General features: G+C 42.9%; 1 protein-coding gene across 1 annotated transcript in view; it reads left to right on the forward strand.

Annotated features, from left to right (window-relative positions):
- Window positions 1–12,859, forward strand: part of ZMPSTE24 (zinc metallopeptidase STE24) — a 32,406-nt gene extending 19,547 nt beyond the window's left edge. The window contains exons 7-10 of the mRNA XM_069756962.1: window positions 8,258–8,421; window positions 8,852–8,962; window positions 10,715–10,858; window positions 12,245–12,859. Of these exons, the coding sequence (XP_069613063.1) occupies window positions 8,258–8,421; window positions 8,852–8,962; window positions 10,715–10,858; window positions 12,245–12,469 (644 nt within the window). The 3' untranslated portion in view covers window positions 12,470–12,859. The remainder of the gene's footprint in view (window positions 1–8,257; window positions 8,422–8,851; window positions 8,963–10,714; window positions 10,859–12,244) is intronic.
- The last annotated feature ends 247 nt before the right edge of the window (window positions 12,860–13,106 follow it).

Here is a 13,106-nt window from a genome sequence, read left to right on the forward strand (position 1 = left end):
GGAAAATGGCGCAATTTTTTATTTTATTTTTTTTTTTAGCAAAGTTTGGAATTTTTTTTCACCACTTAGATAAAAAATAACCTAGTCATGTTAGGTGTCTATGAACTCGTACTGACCTGGAGAATCATAATGGCAGGTCAGTTTTAGCATTTAGTGAACCTAGCAAAAAAGCCAAACAAAAAACAAGTGTGGGATTGCACTTTTTTTGCAATTTCACCGCACTTGGAATTTTTTTCCCGTTTTCTAGTACACAACATGCTAAAACCAATGATGTCGTTCAAAAGTACAACTCGTCCCGCAAAAAATAAGCCCTCACATGGCCAAATTCACGGAAAAATAAAAAAGTTATGGCTCTGGGAAGGAGGGGAGTGAAAAACGAAAACACAAAAATGAAAAATCCCAAGGTCATGAAGGGGTTAATGGGTTAATCATTCATATTTGGACACCACTGTTCTGTTGTACTTAGGAAGGAGAAAAATAATCCTGACCTTAATAACAATTTAAATAGATTTATTCAACTGAAACAATAACAACATTACAGCATAAGTTATTTTCTTAACCCCTTAATGACCGAGCCAATTTTTGCAATTCTGACCACTGTCACTTTATGAGGTTATAACTCTGGAACGCTTCAACAGATCCCGCTGATTCTGAGATTTTTTTTTTTGTGACATACTGTACTTCATGTTAGTGGTAACATTTCTTCGATATTACTTGCGATTATTTATGAAAAAAACGGAAATATGGCGAAAATTTTTAAAATTTTGCAATTTTCAAACTTTGTATTTTTATGTCCTTAAATCAGAGAGATATGTCACGAAAAATAGTTAATAAATAACATTTCCCACATGTCTACTTTACATCAGCACAATTTTGGAAACAAAATTTTTTTTTTTTGTTAGGGAGTTATAAGGGTTAAAAGTTGACCAGCAATTTCTCATTTTTACAACACCATTTTTTTTTTTAGGGACCACATCACATTTGAAGTCATTTTGAGGGGTCTATATGATAGAAAATAACGAAGTGTGACACCATTCTAAAAACTACACCCCTCAAGGTTCTCAAAACCACATTCAAGAAGTTTATTAACCCTTTACGTGCTTCACAGGAACTGAAACAATGTGGAAGGAAAAAATGAACATTTAACTTTTTTTTGCAAACATCTTAATTCAGAACCATTTTTTTTATTTTCACATGTGTAAAAACAGAAATGTAACCATAAATTTTGTTATGCAATTTCTCCTGAATACGCCAATACCCAACATGTGGGGGTAAACCACTGTTTGGGCGCACCGCAGAGCTTGGAAGAGAAAGAGTGCCGTTTTACTTTTTCAATGTAGAATTGGCTGGAATTAAGATCGGACGCCATGTCGCGTTTGGAGAGCCCCTGATGTGCCTAAACAGTAGAAATCCCCCACAAGTGACCCCATTTTGGAAACTAGACCCCCCATGGAACTTATCTAGATGTGTGGTGAGAACTTTGAATGCCCAAGTGCTTCACAGAAGTTTAGAATGCAGAGTCGTGAAAATAAAAAATATTTTTTTTTCACAAAAAAGATATTGTAGCCCCCAAGTCTTTATTTTCACAAACGTAACAGGAGAAATTGGAGTGCAATAGTTGTTGTCCAATTTATCCCGAGTACGCTGATGCGCCATATGTGGGGGTAAACCACTGTTTGGGCGCACGGCAGAGCTCGGAAGGGAAGGAGCGCCGTTTTGGAATGCAGACTTTGATAGAATGGTCTGTGGGCGTTATGTTGCGTTTGCAGAGCCCCTGATGTACCTAAACAGTAGTAACCCCCCACAAGTGACCCCGTTTTGGAAACTAGACCCCCCAAGGAACTTATATAGATGTGTGGTGAGAACTTTGAATGCCCAAGTGCTTCACAGAAGTTTATAATGCAGAGTCATAAAAAAATATATATATATATTTTTCCACAAAAAAGATTTTGTAGCCCCCAAGTTTTTATTTTCACAAGAGTAACAAGAGCAATTGGACCCCAGAAGTTGTTGTCCAATTTATCCCGAGTATGTGGGGGTAACCCACTGTTTGGGCGCACGGCAGAGCTCAGAAGGGAGGGAGCACCATTTGACTTTTTGAGCGCAAAATTGGCTGTCGTGTTTGGAGACCCCCTGATGTACCTAAACAGAAACCCCCCCCAATTCTAGCTCCAACCCAACTCCAACACACCCCTAACCCTAATCCCAACCTGATCCATAATCCTAATCACTAACCCTAACCATAATCACAACCCTTACCCCAAAACAACCCTAATGTCAACCCTAACCATAACCCTAATCAAAACCCTAAATCCAACACACCCCTAATCCTAATCTCAACCCTAACCCTAATCCCAATACACCCCTAATCACAACCCTAACCTTAACCCTAATCCCAAACCTAACCCTAATGCCATCCCTAACCCTAATACCAACCCTAATCCCAACTCTAACCCTAACTTTAGCCCCAACCTTAGCCCTAACTTTAACCCCAACCCTAACCCTAGCCCTAAGGCTACTTTCACACTTGCGTCGTTTGGCATCCGTCGCAATCCGTAGTTTTGGACAAGAAACGGATCCTGCAAATGTGCCCGCAGGATGCGGTTTTTGCCCATAGACTTGTATTGCCGACGGATCGTGACGGATGGCCACACGTCGCGTCCGTCGTGCACTGGATCAGTTGTGTTTTGGCGGACCGTCGGCACAAAAAAAGTCCAATGAAACGTTTTTTTGTACGTCACATCCGCCATTTCTGACCGTGCATGCGTTGCCGTAACTCCGCCCCCTCCTCCCCAGGACATAAATTGGGCAGCGGCTGCGTTGAAAAACTACATCCGCTGCCCACGTTGTGCACAATTTTCACAACGTGCGTCGGTATGTCGGGCCGACGCATTGCGACGGCCCCGTACCGACGTAAATGTGAAAGAAGCCTAACCCTAAATTTAGCCCTAACCCTACCCCTAACCCTAATTTTAGCCCCAACTGCTGTTCTCCTGCCGGCCAGCAGATGGAGACAGATGGCGGGCACACTGCGCATGCGCCCGCCATTTTCTTTTCCCCGGCAGCCAGGAGGAGCAGCAGGAGGACCCAGGGACACAGGTGAGTATGCTAGGGTCCCCGAATCCCCCTATTTCTCTGTCCTCTGATGTGCGATCACATCAGAGGACAGAGAATTACACTTTACTTTTTTTTTTTTTTTTTTTGCGGTCGCCGGTAAACAGTTAATTACCGGCGATCGCAAAACAGGGGTCGGTAAAACCGACCCCGATCATGTTCTTTGGGGTCTCGGCTACCCCCGGCAGCCGAGACCCCAAAGATTCTCCCGGTGCCGGCCGGCGGGTGCACTGCGCATGCGCCCGCCATTTTGAAGATGGCGGCGCCCACCGGGAGACACGAGGAGCATCGGGGGAGATAGGTGAGTATTGGGGGGCTACCTGGGACCCCTTTTCTCTGTCCTCCGATGTGCGATCACATCGGAGGACAGAGAAATTAGAGATCACTTTTTTTTTTTTTTTTTGCAATCGCCGGTAAACGGTTAATTACCGGCGATCGCAAATGCGGGGTCGGTTAAAACCCCCCCGAATCATGTTCTCCAGGGTCTCGGCTACCCCCGGCAGCCGAGACCCCGGAGAAAATCCGACTCTGGGGGGCGCTATTCACTTTTTCCACAGCGCCGTTAATTAACGGCGCTGTGGTTTAAGTACCCTTAGCGGCCGCCGTTAAAAGGCGTATCGGCGGTCGCTAAGGGGTTAAACAAACATCCATGTTTGTTAACTAATTTGGCTAAACAAAATATATATATATTTTAAAACTTAGACTGTCAGCCCAGCCGACACATGAAAAACTTAAATACTACTGTCCCTGCTGTCCTCTGTAGCTCACTTGTCGTCATCTTCATCACCGCACTTCTCATGATGTTGCCTCATTCGCGCCACCAGGCCTTGCATCTTTGTTGCATCGTTTGCATTTTGCACGCATGCCTGCCTTACCGATAGGCGAAGGAGCTTCATTAAAATATTCCCAAACTGGGTCTTTTACGGCCTGCTGCCATTATAAGGAAAGAATGTAATAAACCTCAGATCGTACAAACAAGCAGATCCAGACTTGTCTGTCTGTGGCTATGCTGCAGTATTGTGCTCAAAGTTTCACTTTCATTTTCTTGTCTGCTTGCCCTTCCTCCTCCTCACACTTAGATTCACATTCTTCTTGTGTTGTGCAGATCTATTCCACTCCAAACAATCAGAAACATATTGTCTAACTTCTTGGACTTGGCACTGAAGGGGTTGATTATGTATTCATAGGTTTGTAGAACAATAGGATTAAGGTCTTTTTCTCAACTCTGTTCATGTTGTAACATTTTTGCCGTGAAGAAGAGGCTGGGACCTCTGCGGAGTCAAATTCAGTTTTGAGAACTGCGTAAGTAAAGCGAGCGTCTGTGATAATCTAGGAGAGAAACTGCCCCCTAATCCTACAGAAACCTCTGGAAGAGCATGGCATTGTGAATGTTACACATATACAGCCTTTATTCTACTGAGTTAAACAACTCCGCTTTATCTCATGATGGAAGAACCTTTGGATGGTAAAATATTTTCCTCAAAAAGCAGTTTATTGAAAAAAAAATCCGATTTAAATAAAAAAAAAATCCGATTTAAATCCAAAAAATCCGATTTATTTATTTATTTATTTTTTTAAACATTGATTTTTTATCCACCCTGATCTCAAGGCTCCAAGTCCATCCCCAAAGATGCGCAGTGTCACCAAGAAGTTTAAAGCCCATGGCACTGTGGCTAACCTCCCTAGATGTGCACGGAAAAGAAAAATTGACAAGAGATTTCAACGCAAGATTGTGCGGATGTTGGATAAAGAACCTCGACTAACATCCAAACAAGTTCAAGCTGCCCTGCAGTCCGAGGGTACAACAGTGTCAACCCGTACTATCCGTCGGCGTCTGAATGAAAAGGGACTGTATGGTAGGAGACCCAGGAAGACCCCACTTCTTACCCCGAGACATAAAAAAGCCAGGCTGGAGTTTGCCAAAACTTACCTGAAAAAGCCTAAAACGTTTTGGAAGAATGTTCTCTGGTCAGATGAGACAAAAGTAGAGCTTTTTGGGCAAAGGCATCAACATAGAGTTTACAGGAGAAAAAAAAGAGGCATTCAAAGAAAAGAACACTGTCCCTACAGTCAATCATGGTAGAGGTTCCCTGATGTTTTGCGGTTGCTTTGCTGCCTCTGGCACTGGACTGCTTGACCGTGTGCATGGCAATATGAATTCTGAAGACTACCAACAAATTTTGCAGCATAATGTAGGGCCCAGTATGACAAAGCTGGGTCTCCCTCAGAGGTCATGGGTCTTCCAGCAGGACAATGACCCAAAAAACACTTCAAAAAGCACTAGAAAATGGTTTGAGAAAGCACTGGAGACTTCTAAGGTGGCCAGCAATGACCCACCGCACTGGGTAAGATATGCCTATCATTTCATCCCTATGTACTTTTGACATTGCACTGTCAGCTTTATTATAATGTGGCCGGGTTATTACATGTTACTTCCCACTCACATCCTGGTCTGTTTTTGCCTGTGATATGTGGCGTACTCTATCCCCATTTATCTTAGTGGATTTACATTAGGTTGCTCTGTCCTCCATACATGCCATGTGATATGGAGATATGTGATATGACATTCTGCCTTTATATTTATTGTGCATTTTTTGGTATGTAGACTTATCATATATTTGTGAGCGCCTTTGTTCTATTGGATTGCCGCTCCTGCCAGTTTGTATCATCATTCTGTAGACCTGTCCAGTTTTGTTTGTTTTTTGTTTTTATGTTTTGTACTTGTGTGTTTGGCTTTAATATTTGTACTATAATAAAGTTATACATTTTTATACATCCCTTTCTTGCCTTACACTAGTTTATTTATTTTTTTTGTAGCATTTTGGTTGTTTGGTACTTAAAAGCTCTGGTTTTTTCATATGTTTTCTATAGTTCTAGTGGAGTTTTCCTCTAAATATGGTCATACTATATCATTTCTGGTATGTATGTATGTATGCATGTATGTTGTGTAAAAAAAAAAAAATAAAACAAATAAAATACAATCAACACATTAGCCGGATGATGGGACTATCATTGGCTAATGTGTCAATCACTGTCATTGCAGCAGGCATAGCCCGATGGGACTTGTAGTCCCATCGAATGATGCCTGCACACAGACGCAAAGACCCCCGAGAGGCCCCACACAGACACGCACAGTCTCCGCCCACGCACCATCCACACTCTCTTCCCCAACTCCCAACCCCCCCCCCCCCCCCTCCCGAACAGGATGTACGAGGAAAGAAAGGGTTTATTTTAATTCCGATATTTGTGTCCCATTGACTTGCATTGGTTATCGGAATCGTCAATACCCGATATTTTGGGGGTATCTGTCCGGTCCAATCCGATCTGATATTTCCCGATTTCGGAAAGTATCGCTCAACACTATTTATGAACTATTGTCTCCTAATCATTTTTTCATGTGTAGTACAGGCTCAGGAGCTAGGCTCTCTTTAAGTGTGGCTGATATCACCTATATTGCATAGCCGGCATCTGTCTCTAACAGCCGGAGCAGAGCTCTCGCCACGACTGTTATCCATTTTAACACTGCTGTCAATCTCTGAGGGAGTCATTTGAATAGATCAAGCTCCTCTCCATTGAGATACAATTGCTGGTGACTTATTACAATGGCAGCCTGCTAAAAGCCCCTGTTGCTGTTATTTGGATACTAATGTAAAGCTTGGCCACAGGCTGAGCTCTATAGGGGACGAAGATTTTCCTTATAAACTGCAATATTGCGGTATATAGTACAAGCTTTCAAATAACTGCAGGTTGGTGTCAGACCCCGGCCGATCAGACATAGGTGACCTATCCTAAGCATAGGCCATCAATGTAAAAGTAGTGGACAACTCATGGCTGCTATCTTTGTAATCAAACAAACCTGGACAATATTGTTTCCTGGTCAACTTTTTTGGGGGAAAATTAATAAATACAAAAGCGAAAAAAGCGCATATGATTATTTTTGCCATTTAATTTCTCTTGAATTTTTTTTTTCTCTCCATTTCAGTACAATATTTAACAAAATGAATGATGTCATTCAAAATTACAGCTTTTCCGTTAAACGGAATCTGTCACCCCCAAAATCGAAGGTGAGCTAAGCCCACCAGCATCAGGGGCTTATCTACAGCATTCTATAATGCTGTAGATAAGCCCCCGATGTAACCTGAAAGATGAAGTTAGATTATACTCACCCAGGGGCGGTCCCGCTGCAGCCCGGTCCGATAGGCGTCCCGGTCCGGGGCCTCCCATCTTCTTCCGATGACGTCCTCTTCTGGTCTTCACGCCGCGGCTCCGGCACAGGCGTACTTTGTCTGGCCTGTTGAGGGCAGAGCAAAGTACCGCAGTGCGCAGGCGCTGGGCCTCTCTGACCTTTCCCGGCGCCTGCGCACTGCAGTTTTTTTTCTCTGCCCTCAACAGGCCAGACAAAGTACACCTGCGCCGCAGCGTGAATACAAGAGGAGGACATCATCGTAAGAATATGGGAGGCCCCGGACCAGACCGTGACGCCCATCGGACCAGAACCGAACTGGGACCGCCCCTTGGTTAGTATAGTCTAACCTCTTTTTCTTATCTTTCAGGATACATCGGGGGCTTATCTACAGCATTACAGAATGCTGTAGATAAGCCCTGATGCTGGTGGGCTTAGCTCACCTTCGATTTTGGGGGGTGACAGATTCCTTTTAAATGGTATCAGTCACCAGGTTCTTGCTCTGTAATCTGAGGACAGCGTGACGTAGGGGCAGAGACCCTAATTCCATTAATTCCAGTAATATGTCACTTGCTGGTCTGCATACTGTCATTCTGATACAATCACTGTTTTCTCTGGTGCAGATCTAGCCGTGCTCTGAATGCTGAGCTCAGTATAACCCCCGTCCACACCACTGATTGGCGGCTTTCTGTGTACATTGACAGTCAGCTGCTAATCAGTGTAATTTTTCTGTACATTTTTGGAAAAAGGAGCATGCTGTGCAATTGTAAGCCCTCAAGAGCAGGGATTTCAGTGTTCCCCTCGCCCAGTAATCTCATGAAGTACCGAAAAATTGAAATACATAAAATGAGAACAATAACCATGTACTGGGATTAATGACTCTCCAAATCCTAATACTAAAGCATGTACCTTTTACCTGTACTGTGTGCCTTATTCCATGCTTCTAATGTCTCTGCCTAGGTTCCAAACGGTCCTCTCACAGCAATGCATACTTCTATGGGTTCTTTAAAAACAAGCGTATTGTTTTGTTTGACACCCTTTTGGAGGACCACTCTCCTCTGAACAAAGCGAACAGTGAGGAATCCTCAGAAAACGAGAACGTGGACCTGAAAGCTAAAGTTAAAGTAAGTTTAAAATTGCCTTACACGTGCCCAAAAGAGGCACAATTGTGGCACCTCGAGGCTAAACCAATACGGTTACCACCTTGTGCCGTGCACAAGTTTAACCATTCCCGTGTCAGGAGCTTCCACTTATTTTTTTTTTACTTCACCATGGTTTGAGGTGATAGAGGACTTTAAAAACACAAAATGTGCTTGTGTTAAAAAGAAAATGTATATAGTTTCCAGCTTTTTCTTTGGCTTGCAGTATGGACTATGTTCCCGTTATCTTAGAGAATTGTCTTCAATATATTTCTAGGATATTCACATAAAATTGTAGAAAGGCATTCAAAGTACACTCTTAATTATTAAGAGATTATTCCCAAAATTGTAAGTTGAAACATTTTTTTGTAATTCTTTTTCTAATGCAAATTGATAAACTATTTTCTAAATCTAGAATGCAAATAAGAAGCAAGGTTGCAACAATCCAGAGGTCCTCGCTGTTTTGGGTCATGAGCTGGGCCACTGGAAGTTGGGTCACACTGTAAAGAACATTGTCATTAGCCAGGTGTGTATACAGCGCTGCTCTTCTTCTCTAGCTGGGCATGTAATGTTGTACCCAGAAGGGCTTGACTTGATTCCTTTCTTAAAGGGAACCTGTCATCAGGATTGTGCTCAGTAACCTACAGACAGTGTCAGGTCGGCGCCGTTATACTGATTTAACATGATACCTGGGTGATGAAATCCGTCTTGTGGTTGTTTAATCTTTATTTTCAATTTCAGTTAATGATATGTTTGTGCTCCGGGGCGTCCTGTGGGAGGGTGGAGTGGATGTTCATGCGGTGCTCTGCTTAGCTAGCTATTCATCTGTATGGCTTATAACCGCTCACTGATCGCTTATATAATGTGCGTTTAATTCTCTCTTATTTGAGGCTATAAATTCATTAAAAAAAGTCTCAAAATTACGCTGGCAGCGCCATCTTGTTAGAGAAGAGCAAAAATGTCTCTACTAAGATGGCACTGTGTATGGGAATGTAATGCCTCTGATGGCATTGATTTATTCCTCTCTTAGGACTCGGGACCCCCAGCCAATCTGTCAACCCATTGGACATCAATTTTCCGCTTATGCTTGAGCGCAGCCAGAATTGTGTGTGGGACCAAAAACTTTCCATTCGGCCCATGCAATCCTTTGTATGAACTTAAGCATGAGCTGATTGTTTAGTTTGAGCAATAAAGTGTTCTCAGAGAATGGATCCCTCCGTATCAACAGTACTTAACTTAAGCACACCTTTATCTCCTGTAGAAATGATGGGAAATACCTTTCCAGTCGCTGGGTGTCCAACTGCTGTGGCTGAATGAATCAGAGGTCAAGCATGTGTACTGCCTCTCTATTCATTCTAATAGGAGTGCTGGTTCTCGGGATCGGTTGGGGCCACGGCAGTAGGACCCCCAGCGATTGGGAAGTTATCCCCTATCCACCAATTACTTTTAAAATTGGAAACACCCCTTAATCCCAGTTAATCTGTCACCCCCGGGACGTATATGACCTCCACATCCCATCAGCGTCAGTCATGGCTCCGAAATCCTGCGCCTAGCACTCCCTCAGAAATATGTATCCCATCCTCCGTCCTGTGGGCACTGCATTCCGTGATCTTCTGCGGCACAGGCACCGGCGAGTCACTGTCACCTTTGATCTGCGTGCCAATAATATGCCACCCCCTATTTCCTCCCTGCATAGTCATCACTAGGAACTATGTGTACATGGAGATGGCTATGCAGGGATGAAGTGGGGGGGAGCACCTTATTGGTGCACATGCTAAAAGTCACTGGAGGGGAAGTCGCTGGCGCCTGCACAGAAGATCCCTGAATGCAGTGCCCACAGAAGGGAGGATGAGGTATGTATTATCGAGTTGCAGGGTGCAGGATTCCGGGACCCTAACTGACGCTGATGGGAGAAGGGTGATATTATAATGAAGACAGGAGGCAGGGATTTCCTCCACGCACGCCCCGGAGCCTGGAAGAAATCATTAATATAAGGAAAGAGTTTAACGCATTTCAGCAACAAGACCAGTAAAATAAGGCATACAGGTAGGGCTAGTGTAACATTTCTATCACCTGTATGCCCATATTAATGGGTCATATACGTCCCAGGGTGACAGATTCCCTTTAACAAGTACTACAATAAGGTTTGTTGATAGGCATGCTATGCTACTAGGTAAATTTTTTGTGAATGGAGAGGTACATTGTGGTATGGGAGGGAAACTTTACTCGTTTGTTGTAAAGAATTAAAAATGGCTTCCTTTCCTTCCTTTTTCTTCAGATGAACTCCTTTCTCTGTTTCTTCTTATTTGCCGCCCTTATTGGACGTAAAGAACTCTTCGCTGCTTTTGGATTTAATTCAACACAACCCACTCTCATTGGTCTGATGATTATATTTCAGTTTATCTTCTCACCATACAATGAGGTAAGAATTCCCTCTGGCAGTAATTCAGCCAGGTTGCCAAATCTCCTCAAATGCAGCAATCTCTGCAGTTTAACCATTTAATTGCTGCTGTCAATCCCTAACTAAATGGTCCTTTAATTGAAAAGACAAGAAAACATCTGGGCTGCATGGATCCAAAATGACTTCATAGAATATACTGTCTATGTATAGAGAACGATTCTTCACTTGCAAGCAGCCCTGAAATGCGTTATATATATATATATCCTGAAATGCGTTATATATATATATATATATATATATATATATATATATATATATATATATATATATATATATATATATATATATATATATATATATATATATATATAGTTATAGTTATACATTTATACATATACCAGTAAGAATGGAGGGGAAAAATCGTAATGTGGCCACACGCTACCGAACTCCTTCACTTGTGTTTCAGTGACCTGCTTCCTGTCCTGGCCGCACCTTCTACTGTATGAGCGGTCACGTGCGGCCTCCCATTACAATCATGAATATGCGGCTCCACCTCCCATAGGGGCGGAGCCGCATATTCATTACTATAAATGAGCGGCCTCACATGACCGCTCATACAGTAGAAGGTGCGGCCAGGACAGGAAGCAGCGCCAGCCAGCGAGGGAGCCGGGTGAGTATTTTATTAACAGCAGGGGGGGGGCGCACAGGGGGTGGGAGGGGGATGGGAACATGGAGCTTTATTTTAAACACGATTATTCATATCTTCTCTACAGCAAACGCTGCTGCAGGGAAGATATGAATCGCGGCTTCAGCACCAGATGCAGGGGACAGCGCTAAACTTTAGCCCTGTCTCCCGCACGGTGCGTGTGGTACCCAGTGGGCACACGGGCGGCACACGTGTGCCGCACGTGTTCCACACTGATGTGCCACAGAAACGCACCGGCACACGGACACGGATAATTCCGGTACCGATTTTTCCGGTACCAGAATTATCTGGACGTGTGAGACTGCCCTCAGACACAGTCCTCACAATGGCACACCCAGGTTCCAGTTCATATTGCCCATGGTTTTGACCAGTATGAATCAAATGATCCCAATTAAATGGGTTGTCCTACCAATGAGGCTCTGTTACTCCGTTACTGTCAGCTGCAGCCAATGACAGGCCTTGGCAGTGATGTGATCAAAAATGGAACATAATTGATCTGTCTTGGTGAAGACCTCGAGGGCGTCCTAGGGGCAGTTAAAACTAGTGAGTATACCTCATTTTCTAATTGGTTGCAAATTTAGTTTAGAAACCAGAAAACCTCTCTAATTGCTGCGGTCTGTCCTATGACTTTATATTCTGTCCTTGGTGTTTCAAATGTAAGATTCTTCATTTATTTATTTTTTTTACGTTTTTCCTCCCAGGTTCTATCCTTCTGTCTTACTGTCCTTAGCCGGAGGTTTGAATTTCAGGCTGATGCTTTCGCCAGGAATCTTGGAAAAGCCAAAGACTTGTATTCTGCTCTGATTAAACTAAATAAGGATAATTTAGGATTTCCGGTTTCAGACTGGATGTTTTCAATGTGGCACTATTCTCACCCTCCTTTACTTGAAAGACTGCAAGCTTTGAAAGTTGACAAGCAGAACTGAAAAAGGCCTTTACTGAAGGAAAATGAACTTCACTCAAGGGTTGATATTTTTGTTTCTCGCTTCAATGGTGCTGCATATGAATCTGCAGACGGTGTATTATAAAGGCTTTGTTGATCCATACTATGAGGACCTTTTTAATTATGTGAAAATGTATAAATTGTACAGCACAAGTTTTCATAAAAGAGCAAATACTCTGGATTTTAATTGAAGTGTACTTTTCCATTGAGCCTTATTTTGTCTTTTATTTTTTTGAACTAATGTATTTTTGGCTCATGTGGTGAATAACAGGACCTTTTTTTTCCCTCCCTTAATTTTATGTTTAAAATGGATCACATCAAACAAACATGTATGGATGGATGACATTGATTAAATGTATGTTGTCTATGAAAAGGTTCAAGTATAACGTTTTTATTTCTTTTTCGGCCTTCCTCGATTATTATTATTTATTGTTATAGCGCCATTTATTCCATGGCGCTTTACATGTGAGGAGGGGTATACATAATAAAAACAAGTACAATAATCTTAAACGATACAAGTCATAACTGATACAGGAGGAGAGAGGACCCTGCCCGCGAAGGCTCACAATCTACAAGGGATGGGTGAGAATACAGTAGGTGTGGGTAGAGCTGGTCATGCA

This window comes from Ranitomeya imitator, chromosome 3 (assembly GCF_032444005.1).
Source record: "Ranitomeya imitator isolate aRanImi1 chromosome 3, aRanImi1.pri, whole genome shotgun sequence".
NCBI lineage: Eukaryota > Metazoa > Chordata > Amphibia > Anura > Dendrobatidae > Ranitomeya > Ranitomeya imitator.